The 24,782-nt window shown below is 32.8% G+C and overlaps 1 protein-coding gene across 6 annotated transcripts; it reads left to right on the top strand.

The window, feature by feature from the left end:
- The first annotated feature begins 1,215 nt into the window (after positions 1–1,215).
- syd (JNK-interacting protein syd) lies at positions 1,216–24,591 on the top strand. Of its 6 annotated transcripts, XM_068765017.1 has the most exons (25): positions 1,216–1,802; positions 2,650–2,953; positions 3,336–3,523; positions 5,344–5,494; positions 5,622–5,657; positions 8,644–8,661; positions 9,166–9,183; positions 9,438–9,489; positions 9,612–9,771; positions 10,559–10,681; positions 11,415–11,539; positions 14,280–14,442; positions 16,033–16,181; positions 17,045–17,193; positions 17,406–17,560; positions 17,682–17,834; positions 18,080–18,208; positions 19,053–19,206; positions 19,289–19,478; positions 19,773–19,933; positions 20,596–20,756; positions 21,154–21,430; positions 21,811–22,050; positions 23,433–23,552; positions 24,399–24,488. In XM_068765017.1, exons 1-24 carry the CDS (start codon positions 1,473–1,475, stop codon positions 23,501–23,503), a joined length of 3,657 nt encoding a protein of 1,218 aa, XP_068621118.1. In that variant the 5' UTR covers positions 1,216–1,472; the 3' UTR covers positions 23,504–23,552; positions 24,399–24,488. The 6 variants fall into 6 exon arrangements, with proteins under 6 accessions (XP_068621118.1, XP_068621084.1, XP_068621100.1 ...); XM_068764983.1 differs by lacking the exon at positions 23,433–23,552 and having other exon boundaries at positions 10,562–10,681; positions 24,399–24,591; XM_068764999.1 differs by lacking the exon at positions 23,433–23,552 and having other exon boundaries at positions 19,310–19,478; positions 24,399–24,591.
- Positions 24,592–24,782: the final 191 nt, after the last annotated feature.

Below are 24,782 nucleotides of genomic sequence, written 5' to 3'. Positions count from 1 at the left end.
GATTATATTTTATCCTTAGTCATTTTCGTGAGTTTATTCCGCGCATCCAGATTTTAGATAATGGTTGACTGCTTATGAATAATTAAAGTAAACAAGCACCATAAAAATATTACTGTAATTCGTAAAAAGAAGAAATGCATCATAAGATTGAAATCACGCGTAACACAATTATTTAAAGGTATTTATAATTTATTACCACGTATTTATTACTACTACTTCGCAGAGTCAATACAATGAGTCGATGCCCTTTTATGAACTTGTCGATTGTCAGTAATTTCAAGTTTACAAGTAGGTCTTCATTATGTACGAACCATGGTGCAACCTTGGTCCTACGTATGAACTTGTTCTGTATGACCAAGAGTCTGAAAGAAACGCGGATTATTCTGCGGGTACCATGTGCCTACGTGTGTGGAGATTGGTCTTATTACAGCTTCAAAGAGTGATACTTTATCTGAGAATGTTAGTTTACTCCCCCTGTTTTAAAATGTGTAGAAGTAATCGAAAACCAAAGTATTTTTTAGCGCAATGGAAGAGAGTTTGTCATCGAGAACTGTATCAAAATATTGGGTTTAGGACAACCATGGCAATGGGTCGTCTATGAACGTGATAGAATCTATTAGGGAGAAACGGTTGCGTTTCAAAAAGAGCTTTGATACGCTTTTTTTGGGAGTGACTCCATTTCAGAATCCATCCTTCCAGGACATTAACTACGGTCTAAATGCGTTCGTTGATAGTACCCGTAGGGGCACCAAAATTGTAAATGCGAAACAAGGAGCAAGTGTTGTCTGCAAAAGAAAAGCTCGCCCTAGCACTACTTCTCAAAAGTTTGAGACACAAAAAACGCGAAAGCGTTTGAGAACGCTCAAACGCTTTTGCCTTGTCATTGAAGATGGTATCCATGTTAGATTTCTATATCATAGAATTCTATATTTCTATATTATTAAAGTATAGGTTAAAAAATCGCTTCTCTGACTTATCCACGAACAGCGACAGTAAAATTTTTGCACTGCTAGGTTTCTCAGAAAGATTAATTTATCATAATTTCATATATATTGATACCAAATTTATCTCAATAAACTTACAGATCAACATTTTTTAATGTTATGAATATAATTAAAAATAATGAACTTCCGGTCTGTGTCTATGTCCGGATACGGCTCTGTCGTCTATCGCCAATCGAAGTTTTTTTCGTGCAATACTGTTAAATACGTCAATCTAACGTATGGTGTAAATGTAGTCTTTTCCTTTCTACCTTCTTTTGCATGCGTATATCTGACACAATATAATTATTAGCATCCTTAATACTTTAAGATTGTCGCAATGATCTGAAACATAAATTTTTTGTGATATCATTGATCGCGTCATCGACTAATATTGTACACAAATTTACAAATCATGTTTTCGCATAAAATTCATTAGACAGATTTTCAAAGGGTAGTGGTAATTTCTTTGGCATATTATAATCTTTCACCATGAATTTCGATGATAGCTCTAGTAGTGGCTATGTCACAACAGAGACAATATACGGAACTCATGAAGATTCTCATGTCGTGATGTCGGAAAAGGTGCAGTCTTTGGCAGGGAGTATTTACCAAGAATTCGAACGAATGATCGCACGGTATGATGAAGATGTCGTAAAGACGTTAATGCCGTTGCTTGTAAACGTATTGGAATGCTTAGATTCAGCATATCAAACTAATCAGGAGCATGAAGTCGAATTGGAACTTTTGCGCGAGGATAACGAACAGCTGGTCACGCAGTACGAACGCGAAAAGGCTGCAAGGAAGCATGCGGAACAAAAAGTAAGCCTCCAGTACTTATTGCATGTAAAAGACCTTGATTCAAATTCCTTTGTTTTGGCTTACAAGGCTACTTATTGATGCAATTCTAATACAACATTTACTATTTCTGAAAATGTAGTCTGCTTAGTTTACTTATTTCAAGTGAAGTTATATTTGTAAATTATATACAATCTTGAAACATGTGTCACCCATTCTGTTATAGGACCATCAAGGTAAACAATAAACAGCTGTTTTTGGGTTTTACATTATATTTATTAAGTATATCTGCTACGTTTAATTACTATTACAAGATTATAGATAGATCTTGTTTATCGGTTTCTTGTTTATTTGTATTAAAGAATCTATTTTTTCATTTAGGGATAGATCAGCATTTTATGGAAACAATTGTGTGTAAAAAATGACAGATGCTATGATAAATGTTTTAATGTAATTCTTAATTAACCATTAGAAATTACTTTTAAAAATTGGGATAATTCATTAAGATTTTAAATCATATTAAGTAGTATTTGTAGTAAAATTTTAATGTTAAATTGTATAAATTTATAACGTATAAATTATTTTTAAAACCCTTATAAATATGGATTAAAAAAGGAGTACATCACTCAGTTTTTGTGCTGTAGTCTATCAAAGCTAATGTTTTATATTAATTATACATATCTCTCTAGCAAAATATATAATATACATATTTTACAAAATGCATCACCAGTTTTTTAAATAGGTGTGTAGATTTTGAGTAAATATGAATAAAATATATTAAAATTTGTTTACTACTTCTACTCATTAGTCCTACATAACTCAGAGTAGTAAACAAATTTGAATGTATTTTTATAAAAATGTATTTCCGTAGCTGCTTGAAGCAGAAGACCATTATGAAGGAGATAGAAAAGATTTAACTGGACGTTTGGAAGCTTTAGACAGCATAGTCCGAATGTTGGAATTGAAACATAAAAATTCTTTGGACCATGCTAGCAGACTTGAGGAGCGGGAAAATGAACTCAAGAAAGAATATGCAAAGTTGCATGAGAGATACACAGAGTTATTTAAAACTCACATGGATTATATGGAGCGTACAAAATTGTTACTGAGCACAGCAAGTGATCGAAGTGAGGTTCGAGGCAGACTTGGATTGAACACAATGGGTAGATCTAGCGGTGAGATTACTTGCTTCCATGCTTAAAACAAATTTATAAAACTAAATATGTAACACTAAAACCTGTTTGATGTTTATTATAATAGAGAATATTCTTAACAGAATTATGATTTTTATAGATCTTTCTTCATCTTCTTTTCACCAGATAGGCAACGACTGCGAAGCATAGGCCTCCCCAAAGATGCAACAATGACTGGTCTTGCACTACCTGCATCCAGCGACTTATGCAACCTTAACTATGTCATTAGTATACTTAATGGGAGGGCTTACCGGCTTGTGTTTGCCACTTGAAAACCTTTCAATCCCAATGAGCATTGATGTTCACAAATGCCATATTATTATTTTGGTTTTATACTCATATTAATAATGAAAAATTTATTTAGGTCCTATGTCATTTGGCTTTGCCTCACTTGATGGCTCAGTTAATGTTGTGGAACAAACTGAAAGCATCCCTGGAAGTCCTGTGAGTTTGTCTTCTTCGCCTTCATCTCCACCAATAGGATCAGAATTGGCTGCAGTTAAGACAGTAGAGCGTGCTCATCAAACTGATCCAATAAAACAGCAGAGTCAGGTACAAAAACCTTTTATTTATTTGGCCTGGTTGTATTGTTGCATGTTTAAATAATTTTCATTATATATCTTTAGAACATATTTTAAATGTTTTGGAATGTTAAAAAAAATCTTGATTTTGATGACAAGTAAAGATTAACAAAATAAACATCCAAAATGTACAACAGTTTTCGCCTATAGTTTTTCAAAACCTTTAATTTATTCATAATAATTTTACGTTCTTACTTTTAGTGTCAATATAATTCAATTGGAGAATCTAAAGAAGATAGAGAAATACAACAAAATGAGCTTTATTTATATGTTTGATTTTTATTAGATGATAAAGATGTGTCTTTTCTAACAAATTCATCAATGTGTATGATAATAATAAACATATTTTTAGATTTTTATACTTTGGATAAAATATGATTCAGCTCCAAATGTATTTCTTTTTTATATTAAGACTTATTTGTGAGATAATTATTTTTTTTTCCACATATTATTTTATATAATTAAAGCATGGCAACATGTATTTATTTTATTACAATCTTAGTTCTACAGTTATTAGCACTGATACTTGGTAAATAATTAACACGTTAGTTTCGTAAAGAAAGATGAATTGTTTCTTGTTTTAATGTGATTACAGTCAACATTATTAAATTTCAACATTCGTACACGCAAAATGTTATTTAGGGAGTCAATTTACATTTTTTAATGATTGACATACTCTATTTTGTGTTTCGTAAACGATCGAGTAAAATAATGCATTTAGTTCTGAGAAGCAGGCATTTTAAGGCATCCGGTTTACTTTTAAGTCCTTCAAATGTGTAAACGAATAAAAATGCGTAAGACGTGTTTAATAATTAATTTTCGCAATTATTGACAATGCTCACGGTAAATATAAAGATGATATATATGTATCTAGGACTTGATTTAATTTACGAGTAAAGTCCATATTGCAATCGTAAATATGATTATAATTGATATTTGTGCTCTGCTGGTGTTGTTGCAACCGTCCGCGATGCATTCGCATGATAACGAATAATGTATATTATTAAACTTGGATAATTCACAACTTGCGTTTTCTGCTTGTACGTAGGCGCACTGCCGTACTATAGAAACATCGTTGTCTGGCGTAAAGAACTGCACTTGCGATATTAAACGACAGACTGGATTATTCCCATCTTTATGGTCGCACTCCTTTAAATATTTCTTATCAAGGTTATATGCGAAACACCCTCTATCCAGCGCTGTCGAACACTGATAGCATTTGATCGTCGATATGTCTTTATACATAAAATTCATGATAAACATAATAACTAATATACTATAATGTTGAAGACATTTCATTTTACTTTATTTTCCTTAACTACATGTATGTTTTGACATGTATCAAAGGACAATTATTACACGTCAATTTTGATTTATTAACAGCCTGAACTGTAAAAATACATAATTATGTTAAACGTAAATTAAATAAAAACTTTCTGTAATCGATTAATTAAATGTGGATGATAATAAATATTTCATAATTGCAAAGTGCAAAGGCGCTAAAATTAATTAGTTTTGAATCACTTAAATTTTGAAAAAATTTCATCATAACCATCGTTTAAGCCAAAGAACAGCCACTGCTAGACATAGGCTTATCCTATAGATTTACAATAAGACCGGTTAGAAGTGGCTTCCATGCAGCCTCTTTTGAAGACTAATTCTTTTGTTCGCCTCATGGGTGGACGTCTTACGCTGCGCTAGCCGGTCCGTGGTCGAAACTCCATAACGTTAAAGCCCCAAAGGCCCTCTATTCTGCATGAAGTCTTAATAGATTTAAAATATTTTAAACAGGCAACTTCACCGGTGGCGCCGCCTAACGCTAACACTGGTCGGTCCCAAACTAAAAGCGAGAAAAGAAGTGGCAACACGCTTTACCAAGAGCTGGCCTTCCAGGAGTCCGATGCTATTATTGCCGAGGGAGATGACTTCACGGATGTTACAGGTATTTTGTACATTTTGACCAAAGGGATTGTTTCCGTTCTTCTATGTCATTGCAAGATAAACAAAAATAATAAAGTTTTGTATAGAGCTATGTATTATGTAATTTCTCATTATTTATAATTATTCAGGAAGTTGGGTTCATCCCGGAGAATATGCTTCATCAGGTGAGTAAATGTTTTTATGTATGTTATTTCGAGTGTGTGTTCCGTTTTGTTTATGCTTGTGGCTATATACAAGCTTACCTAGATATAGCAATTACTTTATTGCTTACGACTTCAAATCAAATGAATATTATCAAGGATAGGTGTTTTGGTTTAGTCGTAGCCGACGCAGCCTTTGAACACCGCTATTTATTAAAAAAAAATTAATGTCATTTTGTGTTAAATTTTTGCTAAATATTACACAAAAATCTTATTGCTAATTATTATTGAATATTTTTAATAATTTTGTTGACATTCAATCGGTAATATCTCTTGATAAATTTCATAGAGTAATTGATAGATAAAACTTTAAATGATTGTTTAATTGTGTGTCATTTACATTCATGCTTAGTGTGCTGTGTATAGACTGAATAGTTTGTAACATTTGCTTTTATTAGAATAATTAAAAACAATGACATGTCTTCAGCGGTCGGTTAAAATTTTGTCAATGTGTCAATATTGTCGATTTATGCTATGCCTTTAAATTATGCTCGTTATTTGTAAGCAAACACACCGGCAAACTGTACATAAAGATTTTGCACGTAGTTACCCCATAATGCAATCAATTCAATCGTCTCGTGTTAAGTATCGTGGTCCGGGCAATTAGATGTATTTTAAAAAGGTCTAATCTTGTGGACAATTCGCTTATGACGTTGACATAATATTGTGTTTTTGATCTCCTTTTACAAACATTTATTAATAGTTATATTTAATATATCGTTATCAAAACCCGCTAAAACAATGAATAAAAAGCGGCTTAAAACCAGAGGTAAATTGTATATTACGTCGCAGTGTAGGTGGTATAGGGTGTGACATAAAGATTTACGAATACCAAGATAGCGACACAATTGTATGCTTCATAATTGTCCAACGTATATTTTTTGAAAATATTAAAAATATTGTGGCGTTAATATTCGGCAGTTGTGTCGTTCTAAATATAACCGAAAAAAATATATTTTATTGGAAACTTTAACGCTAATGATTTAATTCAAAAGCATCCTGGGGTCCTGGAATCAGCATAGATAGACGTATGATTCAATGTTGTTTTACTACAGAATCATCGACTATTATTAATTCAATAGAATTTTTTTTTATTTAATAAAATTCTATACCACTAACAAATTTACGACGAATTAGAATAAATTTTAGGAGTACGGTAATCATTTGCTCAAGAATTGAGACTGTGAGAAACTCTTGGAGAAATAATGTAAAGTTCCTATTGTGTAGAATTTGTATTTATTACTTGTTTTTTACAGTTTTATATTTTCGACATTGTTGTACGACCATCTGTCATTTCTTCCTTTCAGTTGTAACACCCCCGATCCTAACTTAACTAAATGATGCCGCTATAAATATTAAACAATATTTACTTGAGTATGTGGCTATCCTCCACAAGACTAAGTTTGCGTATTTATTTTGTTTTTTGATTAAATGATAGATGAATATTATACAAACTGTTATGTCAGGACTTGTGAATAAACAAAGTCGTTACAGGACAACGGAATCTATGATATAATAATTTCTGAAATACAGCATCAGGAATTCCTGATTACCCGCCAAAGATCACAATTTAATCAGCAGTCTTGTAAAAATGTCTGTCCTTTTTGGAAAACTATAAAAATGTTTTTCCACCGCACAGCAATGTTGTGTGTTATTTTTTTCCAAAGCAGCAATTATTACAAAATAAATTAACCAAAAATTTATTTCAAAAACGCCTTTGTATAAAATGGTGTGTCGCAAAGCGTTGAAATGTCATACTTACTTGAAACTACCATAATCGGGACATTAATATCAGTTATTCAATAAACGGAAGTCATCAATTAAAAATTATTGCCGTTCAACTTGCAAATGTGCAAAGTGATTTTCGTCAAGATGCGTTAGACCTTGAAGTTGTTTTCTTAAAAAGCTAAGATCCGGTGGTTTCCACATATGTTTAACATTCATAATTACAAAATATTAGTATGTTGTTAGCATATTTAATTCATTATCGAACTTCATGGCCCACCCTATATTACGGTATTTTTCGATACAAAACATGGATAATTTATTACAATTTATTGTTTAAAGTTATCCAAAAGATTCCCGGGAAACGTATAGGGAAAATAATAAGTGAAAACCCTGAAGAGACCAAAGAAAATGGTAAGTATAATTTAACCTTGTGCTATGAATGTTTGTTGTGTTATTACTGTCAGTTTTAGTTAAAGCTTCACAGTTACACAAAACAAAATATTACTGGATGTAAATTACGGAATATATAATTATAACGAGACTCAGTCCCAAACAAATTGAACCAAAGGGGTGCTATTATATGAAAGGATGGTTCCTTTTCGAGTACACGTCGATTAACATTTGCTAAAACAGATCGGGAATGACTATAGATAATTCATACATTGGATTATCATGAAAAATAAAATCGAAGTCAAACTCCTTGACGAGGTGTTAAAAAGCTTCGATAGAGTTATCACGAGATCAAAGGAGGTTGTCTATTTCATATTCATATTATTTATTTTATATTATTTATAATTCTGATTTATTGATTTCAGCCTCTTGGTATAGACCAGAACTTAACCAGTTAGTCGAATCAAAACCCGCTAAAACAGGTGTTAAATATACTGAAACATTATTTCTCTTTACTACTTTTGAATTATACTTACGACTATCTTCGAATATTAACATGAAATAAACGCATTATAGGGAGCCCAACGAGATGTATGTTCGTGTTTAAATCATAAACTTTACGACTTTTAGCGACATTTTTAGCGGATTTTGTAACATGAAACAAGTTAACTCTATCGAAATTACATGTGGTTGATCCGATTTGTGCGGGACGAGTATATATGTTTGTAGTAGAGCCTGGACCACCGTGCTTATATATTTAATATTTAAGATAACTAATACTCTTTACCCTTTTTTCATGCGTTCTAACACACGTTGCATCAACACATTGCAGTTAACGATAATTATTTCGGTAAGTAACTTTTATGTTATTATGGTGACAAGCGTATTTATTTATATAAAAGTAGATGCAAATTTAACATTAAAAAACTAGAAATCGCAATAATATCATCTCATCATATCATCTAATACTAATAACTAACAGTCGTTGCAGTTATGGCGTTTATTTGTTATAAAATATAAAACGGATTTTTATTGATAGTAGTTGGTGGAAGTATAATAAAAGAAGGCGAATATATTCTAATTAACATTGACTATAAAGCTATGACATACTAATTTTGAATTTTTACGTACTCACACGAGTTCGCCCTGACCCGCTTCCTTATCCGCTGATGTCTATAAGTGGTTTAAGTATAAAATGTTGAATAACCTTGAACTTTTTTAACAAGAACGTTATCTCCTTCGTATATGTCATTTTTTCCAACAACATCGATTTGTGGTAAAGAGTATGTATGTATCTAATATGTACTTTCTATTTTCATGCTATCTAAACCCTGTACCAAACGACATATGGCAGTTAACGATAACTACTTTGGTAAGATAGTGTATTAATATATTCGAAAAAGCTTTTACAGATTATGCACTACTACACTCATTCACAAGTTCATAAAAAAAACAAATAAATCACTTTATCACATTCTTCGCATACATGAAAAATCATCCAAATTTGAATTGTAATATCGTTACGAACTTTAAAAAATGCTTATTTATATTCTATTACAAATTTATGCAAATCTTTTTTACATATTTTTGTTTCGATTTGTATTTATTGTAACAATTTTTTTGCAGGCAAGGAAGTGGAGAATCTTATTTTGGAGAACAATGAGCTATTGGCCACAAAGTAAGTTGATTGTCAATTTTATTAAATCAATTTTCAGTACAGTACTAAACGATGTTTTTAAACAGTAATTGCTTTTGGTTTTGAAAAAATATTATGTTCGTTATAATTTTTGTTTTTTATAGGAACGCCTTGAACGTCGTAAAAGATGATTTGATAGTAAAAGTGGATGAATTAACTGGTGAGCAAGAGATACTCAGGGAGGAAGTGGCGAATCTCAGTGCCGCTAGAGAAAAGTTGAGGGAACGTGTCACGCAGTTGGAAGAGGAGCTTAGGCATTTGAAGGTGAGTCTTAATTTGACTAATTTATTATTAATATAAAAAAAATGATGACCACGGCAGATAGATTAAAAATAATTGGATTCTTTTAGTATATTCATATGAATTACGTAATTTATTTTTATTTTAGTAATAACGTTATTAGATATTTCATATTCAATGCCTACCTATAGTAATTTATAAGAGTAATTTCGTTCAGAACTTATGGAGGCGGCTTCAAAGGGTAAAATAACAAAATGATCTTCGGAGGCTTCTTGCGCAGACCTCCAGGTGTCTGTCGCCCGTAAGTCACACAAGCAGGTACAGCTATCCTTCTCACTCACATTCTGGGATTTCTGACACTTAACCTGTTAACTGCCTATGGACAAATATGTTAGAATTCCCCGGGTGCGTAAGGGCCAGATCTGCTCAAAATAAAGTAGGATAAATTATATCGAATCTCTTTAAAAATATAGTTTACAATCGCTTGCTCTGGATGTACTACAGATGGCAGGATCATAAAGAAAAATTTTTCATTTATAATTTAAAAAAATCGTTCCCGATACTGACAGGCGCCATATTGCGACAAGCAAATGGTTAAGCGCTTTCTGTAATAAGCCAACTCTTCAATTTTAGGTATGGAAAAAACGTACCAGAAAAAATTACAAAACTTTACAAACAGTTTTAGAAATAAGAGTACGTGTTAAAATTATTTATAACGTTTTTAAACTAAATATAATTGAATAGTTAATTAGGTATCCCACTGTTTTTACTAGTTTTGTCGTCGACAATACTTAGTGTGGTTTTCCTTTAGGAGACGGTGAGCACCAGTGCGGGTGGGGAGAATGAGGATGAAGCAGACGTTCCGATGGCTCAAAGACGTCGCTTCACCCGCGTCGAGATGGCACGAGTTCTCATGGAACGAAATCAGTACAAGGTATGTATTTATGATAGAATAAAAGACTCATAAATTAGACAAATTTTGGCTCGAATAAATTATTTACAAACCAAATTCTAATTCGCCGACGGCTGTTGGGGCCTGGAGACACGAGTGGGGACCACTAGCTGGTAGATGCGAGGTGGGTAGACCACCCACTAGAAGAACCAATGATGTCGTCGGTTCTTTTAGTGAAGGTCACGAAGTCGCTACGGGCAGCGCAAGGTCAATCTTCGTGGCGATCTTTGGGGAAGGTTAATGCTATGCAGCAGGTGTTTATCGATTGACATGATGATAACGATGAAATTATAAAAAAAAGTAAAAACCTATGTGAAACGCCAAACAGTGAATCGATCAGTTAAAGTGTACACATCCAACATTGAGAAAAAAGCCAGTTATCGAATAAGCCTCAATAGTAGTACATATTTCCGGTACTGAAGTGTGGTCTCTCATTTGTGGCTACAATGGCAAAGTTCTGCAAGGCCACTGTCACGTTCGACGAGCCATGGAGAGGACAGGTTGTAGACAACCGTTTTTTTTGTTTGATTCATAAATATTCAGAAACGACAATTATTCAGAGAGCACTAATCAAAGAATATTTTATTTCTTTACTTCCTCCACCTCTTGAAACAGGAGGATAAATTTCGTATAGAAAATTTAGATTATAAACCTAAGAAATACAAAACAAAATAACTAATTTATGGTATAATGAAATATATAATTTTTATTCCAGGAGCGCTACATAGAACTACAAGACGCAGTGCGTTGGACGGAAATGGTGCGAGCGAGCCGCGTAGACTCTTCCATGGATAAGAAAAACAAACAGAGCATCTGGAAGTTTTTTAGCAACCTCTTCAAGTAATTTCATTTCATTGATATTCTTATGTTAGCGATTTTCTGATAAAAAGATGTCAAAAACATAATTGATATGCGTATTTAATTGAAGTATTTAGGCAAACATTAAAAAAATTATAACTAATCGTTTTAGAATGCGCGATAATGAACCTCTATGGCCTCTCTAACCTGAGCTCCGAGGAGAGCAGGAATATATATTCTGCTGTATATAACCTAAAGTTCAAGGGTTGGCTTATCATGAAAACCCATTGCTATTGAAAAAATTCCAAGCGAATGTACCAGTGAGACATAACTATATCTGCTCGTGCGAGTGAAACTACAAGCTAATACGCAGCCAGAGACTAATAAAATTGTTTCTTTTGTTAAATCGTTGTATCACAATATTAACTAATTGAAAGCCTCTCCATAATTTCTAAGAAAATAAAATACTTTAAACACATATGCATTATTTTAAGTACATGTGGGAGGTCACTGACGCGGAGAGCGCAGAACATCGTAACGATCTTTAGAGGAGGCCAATGTCTTTCATTGATTATGATGATGATAAAACGTGCATCGTAATATCAGAACTCTGGTGAGGTCTTACCTTGGCCGTCTATAAAATAATAATGTATCCTAATATTTATTGTCGCGCATCGCAGTGCCATATATTTATTTATCATTTTTCATTTTTATAATTTCAATTACATTTGTGTTTTATTTAATTTATAATTTTGGTTATGCAATTGCGAGTAAAAATTATTATAGCACTGCCAACATGCTTATGCAATAGCCATTTTTTTTCATATGCACCTTAAATATCTTTTGTATGTACTTGCTTTACTAATAACTACTCTCCACAATTTAAAATAGCTTCCAAACATTCCTGTTGGAAATCTATTGGGAAGGTTTAGCAAACAGTATACATCCTATGGTTGAAATGACGATGAACAGGAATTTTTAAGAAATCTGTTTTTTATTAATCATAAATAAAAATATATCTTATCTTTAAAAATATCGATATTAGACTTAGTTATATAATGATTATATGCTTATTTATCAATATGAACAGAGAACGTTCCACTGATGGTTAGCGATATCGTTCGCCATTTACATATTTTTGATTTAAATTACATGTCATAATTATTTTGTAGCTTCATTGGCTTACTGCTTAGCGCTGCCGTGGTTCCTATATAAACGGCTTTAGAAAAAACTTCATCGTTTAAGTATTAATGACGCATTGATTTTTGTTTGTCTCTTATTATTTGCAATTATTAAATGGTCTGTTTTTTTTTTTTCATAAAATTTGATTATCATTTATGTCATTAGTTTTACATAGGTATGCAAATTATTTATTATTTTGGCGTTAACATTTTTTTTAGTTTACTGTTTACTAATGTGCTCGATATTGTATTAACATGAAATGATATGATAAATAAATATATATTAGACTGCGATGAAAATGGAACTTCACCTATAATTTATAAGATTATTACCATTTTTTTTAATAATGGCTTTGCGATATGTACCTTAAAATCTTTAACCTAGCCCAGCAGAACGAGATTATAATGCTAGCGATAATTTATTATGATGCTTATGATGCTCTAAATATGGTTTAACAAAAAAATATAGCTTTATTAAAAATAGACTGAAAAAAGTTACTTCTATGCATGAAAAAGTGGACGGCTACAAATCGGCAAGCGCGGCGTAGAACATCGACCGACAATGTAGATAAATCACCTGGTTGTGGCTATTGGAAATCTATGAGGGAGGCCTCATGTCCAGCAATAGACATTCCATGGCTCCAATGATGATGATAAATGAGTTTATGGTATATTTCAATTCTCTCGTTTTACAGCCATAAACATTTCTTTAACGTATAAATCAGCATTGTTATTGCTATAGTTGGTATTAAGCAAATATTTATATAAACAAATCCTTATGTACAATTTCAACAACCCTTTAAACAAATAGTTACATAGGCAGTTCGGTTCAAGACAATCTAAATTTCTTGTTTGCCAGTAATTAACTTGGGCGATAATGTACGTTCGTTTTATTTTTTATATGAAATAAGGAAATACATGCAATTGCGATGACAAACATGGTAATTATTTATATTTTAGCATAGTCTTATTTATTAGCCGTTGTGATATTATTTTTTTTTTGGTTATGTAGTGTTTGCGTTCTTAATTTAGTTATTTCAATACTAATATGTTGTTATTTTTATTGTCAGTTGTATAAACTATTCTGTACTATTTCGCACATTTCCAAAAAAAATATTGGCTTTTTGTTATATTACCATAGTTCACCGCAATGCTAATTAAAACATTTTTAATATAATGAAATTGGATTTAAAGTATTTTGTGATTAAATATATAAATGAAAATAATTGTGACTATATATAGATAAAGCTATTTTTTGGTCCCATGGATCTCTTGATTGTAAGTGAATTATTTATTTCATAAGTTATACAGACTACAGAGAATTTAATTTTTCGTAATAAAGTCATCATCATCATTTTAGCTATAAGGTATTCACTGCTGGCTTCGAATCATATTTCAAATATTCTGACTGTCCACCATATTGATATATATATGAAAAATTTAATTAGTCTACATAAATTACAATATAAATATCAACTCAACGTTACTTCTTTGTCCATGTCTACTTTGTGTAATTATATAAAAAATCCGAATTGCGAATGCACTTTTCCTATTCATTGTTGATAGCCGTTTAAAACTAGCTGTTATTTGCATTGTTTTAGTTCGAGTGAGAGACCTCAACGACCTGTATCGACTCCACACTTGGGGGCAGTGGCAGCGTCGCAGCCTGCTTTGCGGCATTCCCGAACACAAGGCGACTTTCTTGAAACTCAGCTAACTGATCAACACCATCGGAGACAGGAACGTAGCGAACAATTTCGTCAGGTGATTTTTTTTACATTTTATAATTTTCTAGACCTGTAGTTTGTATAAATATTGCTTAATTTCGTTTTCAAAAACATAACAAATCCTTCAAGGGTCTTGGTATACTCATATATAATAAAATTCCACAAGATAACTTAGATGTTGTTTTTCTTGGTTTTAAATATAAAATTAAAAGAATTTTTAAAATAAATCGTATTAAAATTTTCAAGAATTTTTAGTTGATTGCAATGCGAAAAAATTACTTCGTTGGCTTATTTACATGGTGATATTAAACATCAAAATTTGCTAAATTTCAACAGATCTATATTTTCAGCGGGTGGTAGCTTGTTACTTAGAATGTTGAAATAATTGACGATTCTTTTCTTGAATAAAGATATTTTGAATTTTAATTTGTGTGCAATACATTAAATGTTAGAATAAGGATCAAGTCCCATTTTGCTAGTGAAATTGATTAAATAATGGTTTTTGTTATATATTGTATGTCAAGATCTTAATACTTTAACAAATTGGAAAAAAATCACAGTATCCAAAAATTTTATTACATATTTTTATTGTTATATACAGTTATTTTATTATTTTATATGAATTGTGCTAGATAATTAGTCTTTTGCTCTCTGCTCAAACCTACATCCTTTGTTTTTCTTTTTCAGTTGAAACGATGAAAACAACTTTAAAGTAGTGAAATTATTATTATTTTAAATTTTAATATTTTAAATTGTTTTGATGTGATTCTATTTAAATTAAGGAATTGTTATAGAATAGCCAAAATGCTTAATTCATCTGTATATAGTTTATTGCAATTGTAATGTCCAAAAAATTGAAATTACGTGACAAAAATACATTCATTTTTAAAATAGCAATAACATCGAGAACGATTTGTGCTCAGGCTTTTACCTTTCCGTAAATGACACTAGGTTTTACACAACCAGTTCACAGAATATTTAAGTTTTTGTCTTATTCTGATCAACTCTAAGTTCGTCTTTTTTTACATTCCTTAATTATTTTTTATTCTAATATATAAATCGGAATTCTGCTAATCGCTAAACGAACCGATCACAACTTATATATTACATTAATATTTAATAAATTCTTTCAGAATATATTTTATGTACACTATAATAACTTGTTATGAATTAAATACATATATAAAAAATATAGTATATTCAAGTTTAAAAGTGTATTTTAAGCATTAAAAAGAATAAAGATTCTATTCAAAAATTGTTAAATCAAGTATGTGTTACTTTATGTATTATAGAATATCGTATAGTAGTTATCAAAATAGAGTCTTGATTTAACAAATCACATGCACACATTTATATTGAAGTAAAGGAAGTGACTATTCTGGCTTCAATTTTTCTTTATAAATATTACAAAATTCGAAATTCATCGTTATTCAAGAAGATAAGTGCCTTTTGTTTTTGTTTTTAATTTTGCAACATTATTTGCTGCTTTGTATTTTAAGTAATTTTATTGCTTGCGAGGTTATAACTCTTCCATTCTAATTGCAGTATTTTAACAGCTACAAAACAGCTCTGTTAAATATAAAAATAATAAGGAAACAGTTAAACGCTTTTATTGTGATATTTTTAGGTAAGGGCACATGTGCGCAAAGAAGATGGGCGTACTCAAGCCTACGGCTGGAGCCTACCAGGCAAGAGTGGGCATAGTCAGAAGGGGCCAAGCCAATGCATTTCCCTCTCATCAGGGGGCGTACCCGTCCCCGTACCGGTCTTTTGCAGGTAGCTGTTAATTAAGTACCTTCATCGTCGGTATCATCGTATCAGTCGATAGACGACTATTACAAGGTATAGGTCTTACACCATCCAGCGACTTCCCGTGACCTTAACTCCATATGTCCTGTATGTTGTCGGTCCACGTACTGGTGGGCCTACCTTTACCGTGTCTACCAGCTCATGGTCGCCATCCGAGAACCTTTCGGTACCAACGGCGATGGGTTTTTTTTAACGGCGATGGGTTGCACGAAATTTGAGCAATTCTTCGATTATCAAGTACTTTACAAATGGGAAAATTAATTTTTCTATTTATAATAGTTAAAAAAATGCAGTCATATATTCTTCAGACAAGAACTAAAATTATTCTAATTAAGATTTAAACACACACCTTTCAATATATCTTATGTTCTGTGTTATTATACTGGTGATTGATTATGGACATAAAAGCTTTAAAGAGATAAATGTATAGCCCATTTGTTAGCAATGAATAAAAACCTTTAGCTAAAGGTGTTCGAATTACTACATATTAAAGTAAATCATTGCTGCACGCTTCGTACAACCACCAGAAGTTATAGCAACCTGACGCATTACAATAGAAAAATATCATGGTTTGTATTTCAAAGTGTGTGAAATTAATGCTATACTTTCACCTCTTTAAAGCTTAACCAATCACACAAAAAAACAACACCTTTAACCAATCACTCTGTATATTGCTCTCGTTGTTAACATACATAAGATGCAAGCTATCATACTAAGCATTGGCACAATTATTTTTAACTTTTGCTCACTCTTTTTAATGTTTTAAACATTTAATTACATTATTTCAATGAAATCCAATGGTTTTAACTTAATTTTTTATTTTATTTCAGACCTATAGCAGAAAGTGAGCCACGCATGACTCTATTATGTGCAGCCGGGGTAAATCTTAATGGTGGTCGAACCCCAGATGGTGGATGTATGATCGGTGAGAGTGTCTTTTATGCCAAAGATGATAAAGCTGGAAACACCATGTGTTTAGGTAAATCATAAGTAATAATAATATTCACTCATTCTTGTAAAATTAATTTGAGACAAATATTTAAAAACCTGTACAATATTTTGGTACAAATAGCTTTTTCATGTCTAGATTTATAAACCTTTTTTAGTTCATGATGCATATATTATTACTCAATGTAATTGTTATATTTCTGTATATTTCGGAGCATGAAATGACAATTATTAATTTTACAGCATATGAAATGAGCAAGGCGCAATCTGTTCATTCACCTGAAGTAGAGCAGATTAACCAACAGCTGCAATCTACTCAAATCATGGAGCATTCCGAAAAGAACTTATCATCCCTTGTCTGGATATGTTCCAGTACACAAACCAAAGGAATTGTCATGGTATGTTTTCATAATATTGTCGCTATTGATTGCTTTGATGAAAACAAGTTTACTGATTGCTTGCATTCTAATGGAATATCATGTTATTGTGTCTGAAAATATGTTTCCTTTGCCCTTATAGATTATTGATGCTAATAATCCAGCTGAAGTCATCGAGTCGTTTCCTGTGAGCGATAAGCATATACTTTGTGTTGCATCAGTGCCAGGTGCAATGGCGGAAGATTATCATGAATATGAAGAACGTATGACAGAGAATGAAGGCAAACGTTACTCGGTATGTTTTGAAGATTTTTAGTACATTTCACAAAAATTAGTTTTTACCCGTCTTACAATTTGAGTTTTATGAGACACTGGCAGTTAAATGTCACTTCATCTTTTTATGTAATGGAGTAGACAAGAATATCTTTTTGGGAATTTTTAAGTTCATAAACAGATATTTATTAGATATGTTCTCTCCTTTCCGTAATTCCTTGATAAATAACTGTTTTATATAACAAACTTTATTTATTACATATTTAGCAATCGTTATTCTGCGTGGGCAAGAGTGAGTCTACAGAAAGTCAAAACAATGGCTTGTCTGCTACAGTAAGCTCAAATGGTGGCAGTGAAAATGACGAAAAGGAAATTATTGTCGGAAGCACACGTCTGGTAAGAATATTTAATATACAAATTATAAAAGATATACAGTTTCAATAAATATTTCGAATTTTGTTGACAATGTAATTGCTTTCTAATATTTTTATTTTGTGTAACAAAAAAATTCTTTTTGTTGCATTTTTATATGATTTCCTGATGTGTGATAAGACAAAATGTAACTTTTAAACGACCATTAATTAAGAGATAATTTTAGTGGATTATATGTACCTGAGACGAACCATCCTTTTCTCTGTCCCTGCTTGGTAAGTAAAACTTGGAGAAAGAGATTATTCGTCGAATCCATCTTCAATGGGGGGCAGGGTTCTCGTCCAAAACACCGTAATGCCTTAAGACAAAGGTCTTTGACCAGTGTGTTTCCGGTGATTATTTACGGATCCAAGATGGGGTCGTTTACGATGGGTCTCATAAGAAGGCTCATGGTCACCCAGAAAGTAATGGAGGGAACTATGTTCGTTCGCTGCGAGATCGAAACAAATGATGACATCCGCAGAAGAACCAAGATCACAAATGTAGCTCGAATAATTGCTAGTCTGAAGTGGCAGTGGCAGGCAGAAACACATTGCTCATGCAGCCGATGGTAGTTGGTGTCAAAAAGTTCTCCGCCTGCGACCGCCACTATGGTAGGCATTCACTAGGATTGACGACATAGTTAAAGTCGTTGAATGCAGAAAACGCAGTACCGGTCATTGTAGTGATTCTTAAGAGAGGCCTATGCCTTTCAGTGAGTGTTTATTGGTGTATATACACCAATAAACAATCATATGATGATGATGATGACTTAGATTTGGATAAGTAGTTGTAACGTGATTAAGATAATGACATAAATATTTTTTAGGTTCAAGCAACTTTGTTGACTCCTCCAGAAACACCTTTAAAAGAAACTCCAAAACAGAATGATATGCCTAAAGAGTCCAAAGTCAATGTGGAAGAAGTAACTTCAACCACGTCAGACAGTCCACCACTTAGTTCAACACCGACTGAAGGATTAGGTAAAACATTTGTGTATTGTTTTAATTAAGATAAAACAATTATTTTGAATCAGTAAGTCTTAAAATATGTATGTATGTAAAGAACATCAAGACACTTCACCAGAGCCGGGCGTAGACGCGTTTGCGCAAGAGCAGTCCAATGCAGAGAATCGTAATGATGTTGTTCAAGATCGTAAAATGTCCACTGTCATGGCTACCATGTGGCTGGGTACTAAAAGTGGCAAGTTGTATGTACACTCTGCTATGGGCAACTACAGTAAATGTTTAGCCAGGTGAGAAAAACATTCTTTTACTGTCTTCATGTTAAAACACAATTTCACTAAAAGCCTTATGCTAGGAAGTGAAATAAATAAACATATTCAGAATCATAAACAATGGTCAATCCCCAATGGGTTAGCTTTAATTAAAGTCTCGGACCATCTTACTTGTTATTAATTATTCAAAATAAGAACTCTTTCAAAAACTTTTTGATTATTCTTAGTTTCTTGTATTTAACCATGCCGGTGAATAAAGTACAAACTTTATAGATAAGGTTATTTAATTTTGTTTATCTCTTCAATATCAAGCGTGAAACTGAATGATGCAATCCTGTCGATCGTGGCGTGTGCCTCGCGTTGCATGGTCGCGCTCGCAGACGGTACAGTGTCTATATTCTCACGTCTCGCGGATGGACAGTGGGACTTTTCGCAGTACTGGCTTCTTACTCTTGGAGACCCTAAATGTTCAGGTAAGTCTTTATTCCATCTAAATCTTTTACAATTTTAATCACACATGTCAATGTAGTGTTAAGTCTTTATCATCGTCACTATATCGGCCGATAGACGCCCATTGCAAGGTATAGGCCTACTCCAAACGTGCGTAGTGGCAATCCTATATTATGAATGCAAAGTGAATTATATAAAATTGCATCCACTCACAAATAAACTTACAGAGGATGGGCAGCAGCGTCCTCTGATTAGCGTAATAGCATACTGTGATTATCAAACCGCCAGCTAAGTGAGGCGATTATGGTAAATCTGATAAAATTTATACCTTTGCTACAATAGTTTTAGAAGTAAACTTTAAAAATATCGATTGTAAAATAATTTTATTATTTCAAAATTCATCACATGTGCACGCACACATACACATAAATTTTTTGGTTTAAAAAAAATGAAATCAAGAAAAAGCTTTTTTAAAATTCGGATTGCTATATATTAAAATTAATTATTATTTAATACCTGTTCCAGCAGACTTTGTACTGTCAGAAGTTATTGGCCTGTTGCATTTCAGTAGAAAAAATAAATTAATGTTTCTAAATATTTCATGGTGATCAATTTATACAGGTTGATTGAAATTGAATTTAATTAATGTTTAAAACAATTATAGAAATATCAATACATTTTCCAGTACGGTGTTTGAGCGCTGTGGGGTGTACGGTTTGGTGTGGATACCGGAACAAAGTGCATGTTATCGACCCTCGCTCAAGGCTCCTTCTGCACACGCTGGAGGCTCACCCCCGCCAAGAGAGCCAGGTCCGCCAGATGGCTTGTGATGGAGACGGGGTTTGGGTACGATATCATTAATCTATATTAATATAATGAACTTTTAGAAAAAGGTTTATAATCTCCTTCCGAGTGAAATTTAAATAAATGTAAAACCAGGACCACAAAGTAAAAGTATATAATGAGATAACTATTTTAAAAATAACACAAACTGTACTGGTGGCCGGTAAAACAAAGTAATGTTCTCGGTACGCGGGGCCAAGTTTGACTCGCGATTGACTGCAGTCAGATTCGCTGCTGCTTTTTTTTAACGCCATTAGCGACCCCGACATTTGTTCCTTAATAAATAGAGTCCCTGCATCACCCCTTATCTGTTAGATTTAAAAATACCATTTTTTCTGTATGACACCTAATTATACTATATTGTTCAATAAACTTTGAACATTCTTTCCCTAATTGCTAGGTTTCAATCAAAATGGATTCAGCCCTGCGACTATACCATGCACACACATACCAACATCTCAGGGATGTGGACATTGAGCCGTACGTGAGCAAGATGCTGGGCACTGGCAAATTGGGATTCTCGTTAGTAAGAATCACGGCACTTCTGCTCAGTTCTGGTCGACTTTGGATCGGTACCAGCAACGGCGTCGTGATCTCTGTACCCTTGTCTGAGGGCTCGAGTCGAGAGTCCAGTGGAAGTTCTGCGACGCAAGGAACGCCTCGTGCTAATGTTTCAGGTGGGTGTACTCAATATTTACAATCATTCAAATTTTTATTATTGTTTACCTTCATATATTGAACATGAGGACATTTTAAAACTTATCTTTATTACAACTCTAAATAAAACTATATTAACTGTATTTGTAATGATAAATATCTGTTAATTTCAAGGCACAAATATAATTAACACACGAAATCTATTACTGCTATTATATTTCTATTGGAAATCTATGGGGAGGCCTTTGTCCAGCAGTGGACTTCTTGTGGTTAAAAGGATAGTGACGATGGCTAATAAAAAAAACAATAATTGAATAAGTAAATTAAATTTAGTCCACGACCATGTATGCATTGTACTAATATTAATAATATATGTATATACTTTATAATTTTAACACAGGCCAAGCTGCATTGGCGAGAGCTCGTTCGACCAGTCCCAGCGGCACAATTCCGTGGTGTTCGATGGCGCAAGCGCAACTTAGTTTCCACGGGCATCGCGACGCTGTGACGTTCTTCGTGGCCGTACCAGGAACGTCTAATTCTCCAGCACGAACTCCAGAATCTCCTCGGCGCAACACTCCATCGCCGCCTCCGATGCTCGTGATATCCGGCGGCGAAGGATACATAGATTTTCGAATAGGTAAGATACAGTATTTTGCTAGTTGGTGACAAAGCTATTGGTAAAGTAGAAATTCTTTATTTTCTACTTCATTAAAAATTACAGTTAGCGCACTCCAAGTCGCTAGGCAAACAAGTGTCCAAACATATCCCCAACAAGTGGCGGTAGAGTTCACTCGGCGTTCGCTTTACACTGCCAAATTGTCTTCGTAGTCAGATTACACCCTTGTCGCTTCGCAGATTCAACTTTCACTGTAGAAAAGGTCCTTCGATAAATCGCACTATACGTTCATATAATTCAGTTATCAGAGAAAAATAAAGAATGAGAAGATTTTATTGAACTTTTACTTAAAAATTATATAAAGGGATAATTTTCTATTTTAAAGTATTGAGATTCAACATATTGTATACATTTAAATCCACATTTGAATAAGCAACATTTTATAGATGTCTATTAAAATACTCCTAAAATTAACCATTATCATATATTTAATTTTTGGGGCTGGAATTTACTTGAACCTATGTATCTTTTTGTTTATGTTTATAATTTTACTGGGCTTTTATTTACATTAATGATTTGGATTATGAATAAATGCACTAACCAAATTATATTATTTAAAAATAATTGTCACATATATTGTTTTTTATAAACTGATCATTAATTACAACTAATATTATAAATTTAAAGCCCTTGTTTTAAAGCCAGGAGGTTTTTCATTCACACTGACCTTGTTAAGGTGTATTAACTTTTAAAATAACGTTTAAAAACTATATGCATGCACTGTTTTGTGGTTTTTCCTAACTAGTTTTGATATACGTAAAGAGTTGTTACATCCATCATTTATTATTTATTGATTTTAGCCATCTACTAATTAATATCATTATCCAAATTTAAACCAACATTAATGCTTGCCCATATATTAGTTATAACTGCGTAGTGCCCGAATTTCACGTCAGATAGTTATAGAATACAGAATTTATGAAAAACTTAGCCGGCATACTTTTTGAGGACTTGTGCAGACAATTAATATCACTGCGATTTTTCTTTAGTCAAGCATAAATACTACTATGTTAGATTAGGAGGAGGAGCTTGTTCCCTGTCGTGTTGTTATATTTAAATACAAATTATTTTGTCATACAAAGCGCGTTATGTATGTCCTCGCTATATTTAGATAATTTTATAGTTGGGCTTTACAACACTTGATGTATATTTATTCTAAAAGCACAAAAAATAATGTTATTAGAACAAAGTGAAGGTTGCTTTTTACAGAACTTTAATCATTTATCCCGGTTCAGTAGTCACTTTGACTTTTCGCTTGGCTTATGTTTCGCAATTTAAGTTTTATATCCCTCAGTGGCTTCATTGTCACCTTCGTTATTTATTTATTTTTTATTCACCATTAGAGGAGCATGCCGATGACGTTCGAGACACTGCCTCCCACCTCATTGTATGGCAGATACTAAGAGAACCCTGAACGTACCTGATAGAATTTAAGCAAAAATTCACACTCTATGTAAGAAACGGTACGTCGAGTTTTAGTATTAGACACAATGAGCATGGCGCTTGGGGAACCTCGACTCACAATTAATTTTTATTACTTAAGCTAAACTAACTTACGTGTCACTAAAAGCATGTATTCGATCACCACTTGGGTAAATCATTGGTTCACTAAGTAGTATAAGGTCAGCAGGAGCTTTGAAATCTATGGTACTAATCTTGTAATATTTCAATCGAACTTTTTATATTTATTTTCTTTACGGTATTTTAAATAAACACTACTGCTGCGTTTTCTGCTTGGTTATTGTTTAATTGAATCGTATATGCAAGAAACTGAAACGACATACTACATCTATATTGTATGGATCGAATCTTCTAACTTAGTCTTTGGCGCTAGTTACAACTCTCGACACAGACGTAAACTTGTCATTAACATGTTAAAAAAATAAAACTTTCCATGCGTGAATTCCTTTTGTGTAAGCTAACATGTATATTGCTAATCTTTGTTAAATGTCTAAAGTCTTTCTTCATTTCAAATGTTAATATTTATTCAATGCCTTTGAAAAAATTTGACTAAAGTTTAACAAATGTAACCATACCCTAGAAACTATAAAATTAATTTACTATGTGATATACTTTTTTATCGTGTAAAATTTCTCCAATACTTTTTTTTTTGTTACAAAGAGACAAAATCAACAAACTGTTAACCATTCGTTGACTGGCTACTGTTATAGCACTTTAAAAACTTAATTAATATTTAATATTTTGTATGAAAAGTAATCTTGAAAACACTTCGTTATATGTAAGTATTTGCTAAAAATCAACTTGTTTTTATTCAATGTATCCATTGTAACGTCCTTCGTTGTTAACAGCTGACTCTGAAATGGAAGACAGCGTGGTGGTAGCGGAGGACGGATCATCCAGCGGCCACAGCTCTCTTGCCGAGCGGGCTGCCAAGAACCACTTGATAGTGTGGCAAGTAACGACTGCCTAACGCGAAGCCCGCCGTCCACGCTTCGATTCCGAGTCAGACTACGTGTACGTATGCACATCGACTAAGCCAGCGACCCCCTACAACGCGTAAGTCGCCTCAGTGAATAGGCCGTCGATACTGGCGATGTTTTGTGCAATAGGAAACCAATTTTTTCCATATTTAATTACTAATTACATTGCATTGTACGATGCATGTTATTTTTAGGTCTAAACTAATAGTGACGTCGAGTTTGCTTAGTGAAAATTCGATTTAAAAATCATTT

The sequence above is a fragment of the Battus philenor genome, unplaced genomic scaffold (assembly GCF_028537555.1).
Source record: "Battus philenor isolate CCGP_79_NKW_IND1 unplaced genomic scaffold, ilBatPhil1.0.hap1 SCAF_1, whole genome shotgun sequence".
NCBI classification, from domain to species: domain Eukaryota; kingdom Metazoa; phylum Arthropoda; class Insecta; order Lepidoptera; family Papilionidae; genus Battus; species Battus philenor.
This window is presented reverse-complemented; position numbering and strand designations above follow the sequence as displayed.